Source organism: Bidens hawaiensis, unplaced genomic scaffold, assembly GCF_021521415.1.
Source record: "Bidens hawaiensis isolate Kalapana, Puna unplaced genomic scaffold, B.hawaiensis_p1.1 tig00419639_1, whole genome shotgun sequence".
NCBI classification, from domain to species: domain Eukaryota; kingdom Viridiplantae; phylum Streptophyta; class Magnoliopsida; order Asterales; family Asteraceae; genus Bidens; species Bidens hawaiensis.
Window position 1 is genome coordinate 83866 of NW_027504919.1, and position 16038 is coordinate 99903.

Sequence of the window (16038 nt, forward strand, 5' to 3'; positions counted from 1 at the left end):
ATGGTATATATTGCGTGTAAATTATGCTATATGCATGTCACTAGATAATTGGACGAGAATTTGAACAATGATAAGATTTTAATAACATGAACCGTGAGATGCTCTTGTCATCTTTTGATTAGGTCAAATCGCTCAGGCAACAAAAAAGAGACCCTATATATCTTAATCATGATCACAAGATTTTGTATGCACATATCTTTTTCAGTTATAATTTTTGTTTATTACTCCCTCCAGATAACATCTGACTAAAAAGATAAGCTTTTTAGTTAAATTGAGTAATCACATTACGGGATATATATATATATATATATATATATATATATATATATATATATATATATATATATATATATATATATATATAATTATAACATCACCAAGGCACCAATTCATTGCTTACATTTGGGATATATCAATTCAGCAATACGTTGAAAAGCTTTGTTTTTAATGAGAAAGCTTTAGTTTTTAGTATAAAAATAAAACTCTAAAAATAAATAAAGTACTCATAGTAACGTCTAAAAATAGTTTTGAAGCTTTTAAGATCACAGTTGCCTAAATACCTTTCCACAATGATCATTATCTTCTACATATTCTTGTTCTTGTCTTTTATGTTAATTTATACTTTTAACGTACAAATGTTTTGAAAACAATTTATATAATTAATATTACATACATCTTTTAACATCCAAAAAATTTTCAAGATAACGGCACAGTGAACCCCCAATAACATAATTAATTATGACCCAGCAAAGCAAAGATTATAAGAGTTGAAAAAAATGATTTAATTTCAAATTTAAAAATGGCTCGAGTTTTGGGTTTTTATGGTTTCATTTTTTTCCACACCCCTAGAATAGGGTGCACAATAATTCATCGTTTTGATGAAAAGTTGTTAACAAATATAAACACATACGCACAAAAGTTGGTTATCATACAAATAACATGCATATTTCACTAGCTAGTAATTAAGCTACATCTACTGGTCGGTCTCATGCAGTCTTAATACTTGGAAAATTAGTTAAGATAGTTTAAACCTTTATCCACATGACATGACATCCGCCATGCCCTTACAACATATTTAATTTAAGTAATGCACGGTGCATGTGGTAACATATGATGTACAATAAACCTTGTAGAAAACATGAAGTTCTGCTATACCTGCCTCATGTCATGTGTAGTTGACAATCTTCATGCAGGTGATAGTACCATAATTTAATTTCGATCTCACATCCGGGAATGCATATTTACCATGTGATTTCACCAAAATACCAATAATGAGTACCTTGGGATCAAGAAATACATACCATATCGTGGTAATCAAATAAACAGTTTCCCGTTAAAATGCTAAAAACAACTTCAGATATAAATCTTGTTCATTTAATGTTAAATTAGATTTATTGAAGTCCAGATACTTTGTTTCAATTGTTTATTGATTTCTTGCAAGTTTGGCTTTTGGTTATTCTTGATCTAATCGATACTCATTATTAGTATAGTTTAACAATTATTTATTTAAACATTAACATTAGCTTGTCTATTAAGACATGTTCGTGAGATAGCTGTTAAAAAAAGGTTTTATATTAAGCACTATTAGTATTAAAAAAATCATTAATTATACTAAACATAAGAAACTGTGTTGTGTACATGTATACACTATTTATAATGGTTTTGTTTAGTAAAACTTTATATACAATTTTTATGGTACTGTCGCATTAAATAAATAAGCTATTGTTGTAAGATTCAATAGTCCAATCGGGTTAGAGACAAAACCTTATCAAATAAAAATAAAATAAAATGATTTATAAAGATAGTTTGGAATTTTAATAAATCAAACTATAATTTGACAATAAACAACCATAAATAATGACATTTTAAATTTTTACTTTTATTTTCAGGAGCAACACACAATATAATCATTATAAAGTTACGATTCAAATGAAGATTATGAGCGAATGAGAAAGTATCTATATTTCTTATGAGTGAAATCGAGAAGAAATCACGTGTAAATCGAGTATACATCCATGATTATTACATGAAAGAAATTGCTCTTAATAAAGAAACTAAAGTTTAAAGTCTTTTGTTAAATTACCAGTATGAATTGTTGTTTACCAATAGAATATACTTGAGATTATTAAATGTTTTTTTTGTTTAGCTTCTTGTTAACTTTTACTTAAAGATTATTAACTGTGGTTAAAAAAACACATTTATATAACATACTGGTTTTTATCCCTCGTATTACGGGGGTTGTTTTATATTATATGTTTCTAATATTTATTTATTTTTTAAATTTTTATCTTTTTTTATTGTATGAAATTTAATAATATACTTATAGTTTGATTATAAATTGTTTCACAAATAAATGAGATGTTATAACCTAGTTTAAAAACTATATGAGTTTGATGAGACCAAAGACCCGTTTATTTTTTTTACTTCAAATTGGTTTTTAATTATAAAAATATATTATCTTCTTTTAAATAAATCATATATTAATTCTTAATATATTCCTATTTTGTAGGATTATTATATCAAATATTTGGTGAGATTAGTTTTAATTTATTGAGATGTTATAACTCGTTTAAGAAATATATGAGTTTGATAAGACTCATACTCGTGAATTCGTGTCAAATGCATGAAAAACCTCCATTTAAAAATTAAGCAAATCTGGTGACTCCAAAAAGGGGGGAGCGACCACATCGTGACACCTATGATTTTTGGGTTTTCGTTTATATATATTATAGATATATAGATAGATATAGTAATAACACACATATAAAAAAATATAATTTAAAATTCAAATTGAACAAAAAAATCCATTTTAAAAACAAAAGGTTATATAAATCGCATAACACTTTCATCCGATTTTAATGAGCTTAATCATTAGAATAAACCAATCAGTTAGCAGTCACAAAAAATATTACCGTTTGTGTAAAGACAAAAAGTAGCATACACATACATACCTTAATCCTTCCTTCCATGGTACAACAAACACTATGTTATGTTATGTTATGTTTTGTTTAAGGACACGTAAGCTTTACTACTTCTCGGTGACTTTGAATGCTAGCTCCAAGAAAGCGATGCAAACAAATTGATTGCTTGCACCTGTTGTTTATAATAATAATAATAAAATTCATCACACAAATCACTGCACTTATTATTATTATCATAATATAAATATTAATATTATAATATTTGTTTTGGAATGTACGACAAGCAGAGGTGACCCCATGTGAGCTAGCTAGCTTGCAATTAAGCTGCTTTGCTTTTGCTCATTCATTCACATCTCTTCATCTTAATTATTATTATTTCATTTCCCTCTTTATTGTTTCATCTACTACTACCACCGCCGGTTTGAAGTCTAATTAATTAACTTCCGGTCAAGTCAAGATGAACCACCGGCAGCATCATGGTGGTGTGTTGTTTACTCTTCTTTCTCTCATATTATTGCCACTTGTTGCTCCCTCAAATCATGCTTCTTCTCCAACTTTGTCGGTGAGTTTGCTTTTTTTTTTTTTTGGAATTTGATGATGGGAATGTGTTTTGTGTACGTTTATAAAGATGGGTTTTTTTTTTTAATTTTATGTTAAGTGAAATCTTTAGAAAAAATTGTTTTGAGGTCATGTAATTGAGCTGCCTTTTTGTGAATTTGTAATCTTGTTTTTGGTGGGTGAATTGCAAGAAATCATGAGACATGAATGTTGGGGTTTCTGGGTGTTTTTTATTTTCCAGAAATAAAAAATAAATTCATCATTATCTGAAGTTGATTTAATCCAGAAATAAGCAAGTCAAGTCAACTCTGTAACAATATGTATTTTGGTGTTTCTTGAAAATCCAAAGTTTCAATTTTTATTTCTGGGAACATCAAGAAATTGTTAGCAGGAGCATACCCTTGATAAATCCATGGGAAATTCAAGATTTTTTTCAAAGAAACTAAAAAGCTATGTTTTGGGGGAAGTTGTCTAATTTATGATGTCACAAATGTAGTACAGAAGTTTTCATGTTTTTACAAATTTTCTTGATAATTTTGCAGGATTCTAATGCTTCAAAGCTTCGGCACTCGCGTTTGTTCAAGAGCGCATTACAACACCAAGCGGTGAGTGTAATTTGAATCTTTGATTGATAAATTTCACATTTTTATTTGTAAAAGTTTTTTGAATAGTTGAATTTCTTGTTTAGACAAATGAACAATTATCTGATCTTTGGACACCTTTATCCAACCAAGGATGGAAACCATTTGCTGAATCCACATCTGCCTCTTGTAAGTGACATAGATTGGTGATAATTAATACTTGTGTCTATGATTCTAATGTGTTACTTGTTGATTTCTATTTTTAAAGCATCGTTACCGGAGTCCACGGGGTTCATCCAAGTGTTTCTTGATGGTGGATTAAATCAACAAAGAATGGGGGTATGTTTTTCACATATTCAATCAAAAAGTTTAGTAATACATGACCAATTAGAGGTGCCAAAATTTGCGGATTGTCGAGTTGGTAACTAGTCAAAACTCAAAAACGGATGGTTGACCCGCCAAGACTTGTTTGGTCCCATTTCCTAGAGTTATGCATAAAGATTAATGTATTAGATATTATTATAAACGGTCAACCCAAAAAAAATTTAGACAAACAAGATACCAATATAATCTCACGGTATGTTCTGGGGAGGGTGTGATGGGAGCAAACATGTCATCTATCCCAGAGGACAAGAGACCCCTGACTTCGAATTTTTTTTTGTTACATTATAGTTATTCGGATAACATAAAATGAAGCTAAAAGAATCATAGCAAGCAGCCATACAAAAGTACCAGTGATACTTGTAAACAATTATCTTATTTGACTTAATAAAATGATTTAGGAAGTTGTAAGTAATTGAATACACTTTGACTTGCTTCCTTTAACAAGTTCCCTTTTCTACCCGTTTGATTAATCTGAAATAAGTGAAATGCTATTACTTGGGCCTTTATGATCCATATTTACTTATTTTTGAATGATGTTTTCAATTAGATATGTGACGCGGTTGCGATCACTAAAATCCTCAATGCGACACTCATGATACCATATCTTGAAGTGAATCCTGTTTGGCAAGATACAAGGTTTGTTCATATTTTTTGTGTTTTCATGGTTTAAACTTAGGTACATACATATTTGTTAAAAATATACATTTACATATGAGGTGTTACGGTGCTTTTGCAGCTCGTTCACGGAAATATTTGACGTTGATCATTTTGTGAATATATTGAAGGATGATATACATATAATTAGGGAGTTACCGGATGAATATGCGTGGAGTACACGTGAGTATTATGCTTCAGCAATTAGATCTACCCGGATTAAAAACGCACCTCTTCATGCTTCAGCAAATTGGTATCTTGAAAACGTCGCTCCCGTTCTTGAGAGGTTAGTATACACGATATACTTTGATACAAAAGTAGTCGAATTTTTACTCAAACATACCACTTCTAGTATTAGGATGGAAAACATATATAACTTTCATGGCTTGTTCAATATAGAACCAATTTAAAGTAGAGAACCACGAGAAGCGCATAGACACTAGTATATACTGCTGAAAATACATAGTCGGTGAGAGAAAGATAGGTGGTTATGCGATTACATAACCACCTTGTATTACGGTAGTACATGTGCTTTGGTGGCTCTAGTTGTGGTAGACATTCATACTTTTAATATACCTAAACAAAAAGCCTTATCAATCATATGTGTGAACCATTGTTGAATACTAAAACACACAAACTCTTCTAAATCTGCTTCAAATGCTCATGTGTTAATATAAAGGGGATTTTTGTCTTTTTACGTTGTTCTTAACACCCCGTGATCTTCATTTCTTGAAGAATATCAAGAACACTTTTTCGTTGTTTAGAAAAAAAGGAAGCCAACCTTTAAAACTAAAATGACAATCAAAATCTATGCTCAAAGAACGAGATTGAGCTTAACTCGAATTGTCTTTTACAGCTACGGGATAGCTGCAATCTCACCGTTCTCACATCGACTAGCTTTTGACAACATGCCGATAGAAATCCAACGGTTACGATGCAAAGTCAACTTTGAAGCGTTGGTCTTTGTCCCTCACGTTAGAAGCCTCGGGGAAGCCCTCGTGAGTCGCCTGCGATACCCAATCGTTGAAAGCATCGATGCGGTCGGGACTAAATACATTCGACAAGTCATTGACACCAAAGACGGTCATGGAGCTGGGAAATATGTTTCTCTACATTTGCGGTTTGACAAGGTACAAACAATAACTAACTCGTTTATCCGAGGACAGATTGGTCAATTTCTAATTTTATAGGAACAAATATCTTGACATTATGATATATGTTAATTATAGATTATTGCCAGTCATTATTATTTATCAGGATTTCCGGTTTCCTACATGTTGAAGTTTCCCCTACATTGTAACCACAATACATAGATATAGAAACAAGTTTAAATAAGAAATCATTGTTTCCTAGAAGTGTAGAAAAGCTTTAAAATAAAGCATATCACATAAATAGGAAACTATATCATGTAAGCGGCCGAGACACTATACAGTTTGTTTCTAGAAACTATTAATCTCAATTCTCAACCACTAGATCATAGATCTAACTATCTAAGGGCCCAGATTTATTCATAAGCTTCTTATGAAACTATGTTTTCTGTTTATTTTGCAATTTATTATAATTGAATATTCAGGATATGGCTGCGCATTCGGCGTGCGATTTTGGTGGCGGAAAAGCCGAGAAACTGGCTTTGGCGAAATACCGACAAGCGATTTGGCAAGGAAGAGTCATGAACTCACGATTCACGGACGAGGAGTTAAGGAACCAGGGCCGGTGCCCATTGACCCCTGAAGAAATTGGATTATTGCTGGCAGCTTTGGGTTTTGACAATAGTACCCGTTTGTACCTCGCTTCACACAAGGTGACAAATTCAACCCGTTAGTTATGAAATGGAGGATTTGGGTTAGGTTTTATCCATAGCAGGTCAATCAGATAAAAAGGACGCCCGTCAAAGTGGTTAAACGGGCCAAAAGTTTGTCACTAACTGGTCAACAAGTGAACGGGTCAAGTGGATTAAAGTAGAAAACCTTAAAAAGGACACCGGTCAAACGGGCCAAAAGTTTATTCCTAGCGGGTCAAGCAGATAAAAAGTAAACGGGTCAAGTGGATATAAATTCCTTAAAAGGACACCGGTCAAAGTGGTCAACCAGGTCAAAAGTTCTCTAAAGTGTATTATTAATGCATAATGATATAACCTTATATATCTTTTATATAAAACTATGGGTGAGTACTGAAATTATATAATTTTTGTAATCGTATTTTTTTAACACAGACTATTTGTAACTTATAAAAAATCTGGACGAAAGTGTCTCAAGTCAACCTGAGCTCACCCGTACCAAACTACGGAATTACCCATGCACACCCTGCTACCTTTATCAATATTGAAGGGCATTTTAGACATTTGACTAGTACATATGCAGGTGTATGGTGGAGAAGCTAGGATATCTGCGTTACGACAACTATTTCCATATATGGAAGACAAAAAGAGCCTCGCGTCCTCAGCAGAAAGGGCCAAAATAAAAGGAAAAGCTTCTTTGTCGGCTGCGGTTGATTATTATGTTAGCATGCATAGTGACATCTTCATTTCCGCTTCACCCGGAAATATGCACAATGCTATGGTAAGCATCTTATCTTACATGGCCTTTGGAATTTTAAGGTGTTCACAGTCCAGTTCAACCTGTTTTAACAAATCAAACCAGTAATTACAGTCCGGACCGACTGGTTTAGTGGCTTGAACCGATTTTTTATTTCTCAAAGTCGTTAGTTTATGCTAAAATTTGTTAAATGATAAAAGCTGGTCTATGAATATAACACGCATACATAATTTCATTTACTAAAATAAAATTTATTAAAATGGGCTAAAACGGTCGTCGGACCGCATAAATCTTAAACCGGTCAAAGCACTAACTTGCTTTGGTTTAGTCGGTTTTCGACGTTTTATGAACACCACAAATCTATTTAAATGATTATTGTAAGGCAAATACTAAAAAAACATACCCAACATAGTTTATGTTTTTTTCTAACAAAAAGTCCATCAACAATTTATACATGTTAAAAGTCCATGATTATTTTTCTTGGGTTCAAATTTATCGTGTGCCAGATTTTAATGTGTAAAAAATGTTGACAGACTATTATTGTTAGAGAAAATAGAAATTATATATGTTGGGTTTTTTTTTTATGGTATTTGCCTTTATTGTAATAATCAACATTTAATGTTTGGATAAACAAACACATACGTCTTTATTCATAGAAAAATGTCACTTTAGGTGTTTTTGTGTATTAGTTTTCTTTAATAATAAGAATTCGTCAAAACACTCAAAATATCTGATTATCCAACAGGTGGGACACCGGACGTACCTCAACTTGAAGACAATAAGACCAAACATGGTATTATTGGGTCAACTTTTTATGAACAAAAGCCTGAGCTGGCCCGATTTTCAAGAGTCGGTTGTAGAAGGGCAACGGAACAGGCTAGGGGAAATTAAGGAACGAAAACCAAAGCAATCGATATACACATACCCCGTTCCTGATTGCGTGTGCCAACAACGTTAAAGCGACAACAATGTTGTGTGTAGTTTTGTGGTCGCACATATTGTTTGTGGTTTGTCATCACTTAAAATAAGGCGTGTATTTTTCCAACATGGGTGTCGTGTCGTGTCGATAGGGGGGTAGTGTGTTATGTAGTTCGTATGTGTTACGGTGACACAAATACGTAAGTTATACAGTAACATACCAGCCATTGAGGTTATGTTCTCATGTTATATATGTATAATATTAATTTATTCAATATTACATTACAAGCTATACAAATGGAAATTTTGCTCATGTTATACAATGTTGGCTCGAGTTTATTTTCTTAAACGTAAATAACTTATATTATATCCATTATAATATTTTAGTCATTCTTGTACCACACAGTCAAGTATAGTGTTGTTAGAGCATTCACGTTTTATTCCCAATATTAATCAACTCATATAATTTATTTAAGGACCACTTTATGGTTTTCGCCATCCCTTTCACTCATAGTTTAGTGGGTGCAAAAAGATACAGAAAATAATAAAGTAACATTAGTTAATTGAATAAAATAGAACATCAAATATGGAATGGGACACACTTTCTTTTTTCTTCTTCATTACCTTATTTCAATAATTTTAGAGATAAAGATGAAATTTCGTGAAAACTATATATACTGAGATTGGAAATCCAGCGTAAATGCTCTTATATGTATACGGAAAGTTAACGTACAAATGAAATTAACGTGATTTGTATTTGTATGTGTGTGTGTTTGTATTTGAAGTGCTCTTAATAGTTATCTGAGCTATGTCCGTGCAATTGTGCATCAAAATTTGTTTAACAAAGTGTAAACTTCAACGATTTGTGTATTCAAAATAATGGTGTGTCAACCTATGTTAGTTCGTTGACCAAATTTTTATGTTTGAAAATAAATAATTAACCAAATGCATATACTATTCAACCCATGGTAGAGACAGTAGAGGTGTCATTTGGTATTTTCTAAGGGTGTCAAACCCAACCTAAATGGATTGTTTGGGTCAAGATGGGTAAACTTTAAAAGTAAAATGGGTTAGGATGGATCATAATAATTCTTCAAATGGATGGGTTGGAAATATACAAGTGAGTTTCATTTATAGGTTAAAATGGGTCAAAACAAAATATTCAAGTTATTCAAAATTTATCTAATTCAAAATACCCAAACTATCACGTGCGAAACAAAACTCATCCGAAACCCAAAAAACGATCAAAACAAAAATAAAACCCCGAACCGACTAAAACGAAACTGAACCGAAATAGAAAAACGACCAAAACGAAACAAAAAAAAGGGAATGAAACCGAAAAACTGACCAAAACGAAACAAAAAAACAAAATGCAACCGAAAAACTAACCAAAACTAAACAAAAACACCGAATCGACCAAACCGAAACAAAACTGAATCGAAATAGAAAAACGACCAAAACGAAACAAAAAAAAAAACAATATGAAACCGAAAAGTTGACCAAAACGAAACAAAATTGAATCGAAATAGAAAAACGACCAAAACGAAACAAAAACACGGAACCGACCAAAACGAAACAAAAATACCGAAACGAAACTGAATTGAAATAGAAAAACAACCTAATCGAAACAAAAAAACCGATATGAAATATATGAAACTGAAACGCTGACCAAAACGAAACAAAAAAAAATTGAAATGCAACTGAAAAGCTAAAATCAATACAAAACAAAAACACCGAATCGACCGAACCATAACAAAAAAAACCAAAACTAAACTGAAATAGAAAAACGATCAAAACGAAACAAAAAAAACACGAAATGCAACTGAAAAGCTGACCAAAACAAAACAAAAACACTGAACTGACCAAAGCGAAACAAAAAAAACCGAAACGAAACTGAACCGAGATAGAATACCAACCGAAACGAAACAAAAAACCGAATTGAAACTGAAAAACTGACCAAATGGAAACATAAAAAAAACTAAATGCAATTTAAAAACCGGACCAAAACGAATCAAAAACACCTAACCGACCAAATGAAACAAAAAAACCGAAACGAAACTGAATCGAAATAGAAAAACGACCAAAAGGATACAAAAAAACCGATATGAAACCGAAAAACTGACCAAAACGAAACAAAAAAAAAAGCTTACCAAAACGAAACAAAAAAACTGAAACGTAGCCGACCAAAATAAAACAAATGAATCGAAACGAAACAAAAAAAAAACGAAATGAAACCGAAAAACTGACTAAAATAAAACAACACTGAAACCGAAAAAATCGAGAAATCGAAACCAAAATCATTGAAACCGAGAAGATATCGAAACCGACCGAAATGAAAAAAAAAAACAAAAACGAACCGAAAAAAAAACCCCAAAAAAACCTGAACCGATACAAAACGATTTTTTTTAATGAACGAGGATGATGGGGGAAACATTTTAGTTATTTTACATTTTGCGTTTTTTATTTATATTTTGAGTTATTATTTTTTTAATAGTTTTTTTGAATATTTTTTTAGGGGTTTTTAAAATCCTTTGTATGTCAACATTCAATTGGGTCAAGATGGGTTAGTTTTACCCATCTTGACTCATATCCATCATAACCCTCTATTTTAAAAATCCATCCTGACCCCATACTCATCCTGACCTATACTCATCCTGACTCATCACCCAAATCCAACCCAACCCAACCCAACCCAACCCAACCCACTCCCATTGACACCTCTAGTATTTTCCTATACTTCTCAAAATTTTGCCTATCTTACTAATCTATTAAATCAATACAATTTTGCCACATGTCCTTCTACTAGGGTGTCCACCTAGGCCTCCATGTCATCTCATTTCCATTCTAAGACTCTCTAATATGATGTCATGTGTCATCTGACATACTATTTAAACCTTATAATTTTCCACCATCATTTTAATCATTTTAATTTCTCTCCCTCTCTCTCTCTCTCTCCCTCCCTCCCCCTCTCTCTCTCTCTCCGGTAATTTCCACCATCGAGATTAATCGTTTTCCGATAATGGCCAACAATGTTATTTGATTTTCCGGCAAGGTAATATCTTTTCCGGTAAGGTTTTCCGATATGGTTTTATATTTATTTTAATTGTTATATGATTTTGTAATAATCTCTTTAGGTTGTATATCAAAATCCAATATTGAATTGATATTTTGAAGTTATTACGGTTTTCCGGTAAGGTTTTTGTTTTCCGTTTTTGTTTGTATTTAATCTCTCTCTCTCTCTCTCTCTAACTCCACCATCCACCATCCTCTATATTCCGGTAATATATATCGAGATTAATCGTTTTCCGGCAAGGTTATATATTATACTTTAATGCCCAACAATGTTATATGATTTTCCGGCTAGGTTATATATTTTTCCGGCAACATCATATTTAATTGCTAGAATCTGAATAACATACACATATGTAAGAATATTTTCCATATATATGTAAGTTTAAATTTTACACAAGGAATTGAATAAGATTTTGTCTTTCTAAAAGATGAAGTTCAAGTCGATGGTCATAAAAAAATACATAATTTAAAAGTAGAGCAGAGTACGTATTAGTAGATTTTACTTAACTATCGATATATTTGATAGCATCCGATTCATCAAAGCATAAATATATTAGAGAGAATGAGTAAATCTTTGGGATTGTATTTTTAAATAGCAAAGGTTTAAAAAGGTGTACTTTGTGTATTATGCTCTTCACACTCTAATTATAAATCAGATTCCTTTAATATATTTACAATATTATCAATGAGTAATTTAAACCACCCATTAATTATAATCATTGACTTTGTTCAATAGATTAAAAAAAATCATTTACTTGGATAGAGTAATGTTAGTTTTCCATGGTGTAATTATGCTGCCATGTTTAAGTTAAATTCCAAATTTCGAATTTTAAATTCCAAATGTAAGTTAAATTTGAAATTTGTAAATGGTAAGTCAATATTCTAAAATGTCTAAACTTACCATCATTACATTTTATTATTTTCTAAAACGATTTGATTTAAAAAGTTTAAATTTCCAAATTTAATTTAAAGTTGATTTTTTTATTTAATTGTTGGTCAAACGATTAAGTTGGTAAGTTAAACGATTTGATTTAAAAATTTTAAATTTCCAAACGATTTGATTAAAAAGTTTAAATTTCCAAATTTAAATTAAAGTTGATTTTTTTATTTAATTGCTGGTCAAACGTTTAAGTTGGTAAGTTAAACGATTTGCTTTAAAAAGTTTAAATTTCCAAACGATTTGATTTAAAAAGTTTAAATTTTCAAATTTAAATTAAAGTTGATTTTTTTATTTAATTGCTGGTCAAACGTTTAAGTTGGTAAGTTAAACGATTTGATTAAAAAGTTTAAATTTCCAAACTTAAAATAAAGTTGATTTTTTTTATTTAATTGCTGATCAAACGTTTAAGTTGGTCAAACATTTTTAAATTGTCTGGTCAAACATTAAAGTTCAATTTAACTTTAAGTTGAACTTTTTAAATAGTTGATTAAACACACATTCATAATGTCTAAAATTACCATCACTAAAATTTATTATTTCTAAAACGATGTAATTTAAAATTTATAAATTTCCAAATTTAAATTAAAGTTGAATTTTATGAATTACTGGGTAAATATTTCATAACATGTAACATTACTACAATTAAAATTTATTATTTGTAAAACGAAAATTAATATTTAATTTTATCATTTCAGGTTATGTTCCCAACTTTATATAGCTAATTTCATGGGTTGAAGATTTGTTGATAACATATCTTATTTTTTTTTAATATTGATGTATATTTTTGTTATTATTCATGTATTTATGTATTTTTCACAATTAATGTAATTTATTTGATTTTTATATAATCAATCATATATAGTTGTTGGTTTTGTCCGTTTAATATATTTTAATAACAACCGATGTATTAAAAAAAATATATATATTTGTATCTTATATTTATCTATTTATTAATGATAATCTCTATAATTTATAATAATTATTATAATTTTAGTAATTTTTTATTATTAATTTATTACTTTTTCTAATTAGTTGTTACATCTTATTTTGACATAAATAATAACTTTACTCCTTACCATTTTTATATTTCAATATATTTGACTTAAAACATTATTATTTTATTATATTGTAAGATACATTATATTTTACAACATTTGCACATTTCCATCTTTTTTGTTTGACCAATGTATATGAGGTATAAATGTAACAATTAATGCATTATAAAAATTCAAAATATTATTTGAATTTGAATTCTAAAAAAAATATATTACAGTTGGTTATGAAAAATTTTTGTTTTCATTGTCAATATTTATTGTTTATTACTTTCCTGTCTCCACAATTTTCCTATCTTATATGTTTGATCAATTTATAATTAGACATAAATATCACATTAATGATAATGGGTTTTTAACAAAATTGAATGCATATTTCTTTGACTGTAATAAAATAATATTAATTGTGGATCGACTAAAAAAATAATAATTTCAAGATTACATTATGCCATGATTTTTGTAATATATTTTGTATTTAGGATCTTTGACTATAACAAATTTCATTTAACAATTTTGGTAAACAGATTTATAACTTAAATAACAATTTATTATATTCTAATTTAATCAAATCATATAATAAAGTTTAAAGTCATTATTTATAATTATTACATTTTATGTGTATTCAAATTAATAATTCGAATTTCAAATAAATAAGTTGAGTATAATTTATTTATTTATTTTTGGAATTGACTATAATGTGGGTCGGTGTTTTCTAAAATTTTTAAAGTTAATAACTTTCTTTAATATTGTTGACCGACCATTTAATATATTCTAATTTAATTCATTTTCCTAATATATACTCAACATAAAATGTCAATATCTTAAATACGTGTTTATTACATTTTCAGTTTGTACGGGATATTCATATACGTTTGTTAGTAATGTCTTTAATAATATTCTCATTTAAATATAGCAATTAATTTCCACGTTTTTAATATATATTTTTTATTAAAATACATGTATATATGGTATATATATTTTAGTATCATATTTTTTCACCTTTAAATATTTTCAAAGTCAACATAATTTTTTTTAATCTTTCCAAAGTTATTTGAAAATTCATTTATTGTAAATCGTTTTTATGTTTTGCAAGTTTAACAAAATATTAATGTCTTGTAAATCGTTTTTATGTTTTGCAAGTTTAACAAAATATTAATGTCATTGATTTAAAAGTTTGTTGCAAGATTGGTCAAAACTCAAAAAAAATTTCATAATTTTTTGAAGTTGACTAATTCCAATTTTTTTTATATTTTGTAACTATTTTGAAAATATTTCAAAACGGGTTGTTTTAAATGAATATCAAATTTGTTATGTATAAAATTACGGCCAAAAAAGATTTTTATTGATATATCTTTTTGGTTTAATGGTTTAAGTTAGAAAGGTGTTTTATGTTATCGTTTTACTTTGTTTGTTGTTGTATGTTACTTTGTTTTAATAAAAACAACTTTATTAATGTTTAAATGTTACTCATTATTAAATATATTTAATATTGATGCTAATGTTTTATTATATTTTCAGGTGGTGAAGCAAAATGAGTTTGTTTTGGTAGAATGTTTAAAGAAGTTGATGATGGTTTAATATGAAAGTACATGTTTATGTCTTTTGTTGATGTTTTTTGGTTGTTCGATGTACATTAACTTATTGTAACTTTTAACTTTTAAGATCTAGACAATGTAAATGGTTAACGTTTTGGTCCGAAAGTTTGAAGAAGTATTGTGTTGCTTGAATTTGTTGTTTAAATTTTTATATTTGTTATGTTCAAATTAACTTCCTGTAATTTGAAAGTTTTAATATTAAGACAATGACAATCTATTTTGGTTGGTATGGTGATTTGTTTAGTGACAATGTAAATCTATTAAGTTTTAATAGTTAAATAAACATTATGTTTGTTTAAATTGATGTTTAAGTTTATTATATTTAGTGACAATTTATTCCACCCACGTGTCACGCTGGCATATACCCTAGTTTTTAGTATAATCGTCTCCTCCAATGCGTACGTATAATTTTACATAAAACAGGTTATTTATTACACGTGTTAGTTGTACAATTATTAAGATGAGCTTGGTTTGGTCGATAAAATTTGTTGACCTTTCTCTTACCATATTATAAATTTCCCATAATTTTACGAGTTAAGTATTTTATTCAAAATTATAAATATTTTTAACGAGAAGCAAAAACTGAAAAAAGATATTGGCTTAAAAGTCTATTGGTTGTTGGTGGCACAATAGTTGGTCTTCCTAGGAAAACATATAATAATGCCATGTTTGGTAATTTGGAATTGTATGACAAGGTAATAGAATGAACTGTTATAAGTATATTAATATTATGGTTATCAACTTTTAATATAAATTAGTTTCTTTTTTAAGCTTTCCTATCCTATATATACATCTTTTTATACCTCTTTGTAAGACACATCATATTAGT

At 29.3% G+C, this 16038-nt stretch overlaps 1 protein-coding gene across 2 annotated transcripts; it reads left to right on the forward strand.

Moving 5' to 3' along the window:
• Positions 1–3247: 3247 nt before the first annotated feature.
• On the forward strand, positions 3248–8852 carry LOC143609441 (O-fucosyltransferase 39-like). 2 transcript variants are annotated; one of them, XM_077084194.1, is made up of 10 exons: positions 3248–3483; positions 4022–4084; positions 4168–4249; positions 4329–4399; positions 4992–5080; positions 5181–5351; positions 5955–6228; positions 6672–6899; positions 7459–7656; positions 8378–8852. In XM_077084194.1, the coding sequence occupies exons 1-10, from the start codon at positions 3379–3381 to the stop codon at positions 8588–8590; spliced, it is 1494 nt and encodes a 497-aa protein (XP_076940309.1). In that variant the 5' UTR covers positions 3248–3378; the 3' UTR covers positions 8591–8852. The 2 variants fall into 2 exon arrangements, with proteins under 2 accessions (XP_076940309.1, XP_076940310.1); XM_077084195.1 differs by having other exon boundaries at positions 3361–3483; positions 5181–5384; positions 8378–8851.
• The last annotated feature ends 7186 nt before the right edge of the window (positions 8853–16038 follow it).

Bases quoted from the DNA above. Each gene is read 5' to 3' on its own strand.
- LOC143609441 (XM_077084195.1), top strand. From the start codon at position 3,379: ATGAACCACCGGCAGCATCATGGTGGTGTGTTGTTTACTCTTCTTTCT. The intron at 6,229-6,671 runs GTACAAACAATA...TTGAATATTCAG, and splicing joins TACATTTGCGGTTTGACAAG to GATATGGCTGCGCATTCGGC. The intron at 6,900-7,458 runs GTGACAAATTCA...GTACATATGCAG, and splicing joins TGTACCTCGCTTCACACAAG to GTGTATGGTGGAGAAGCTAG.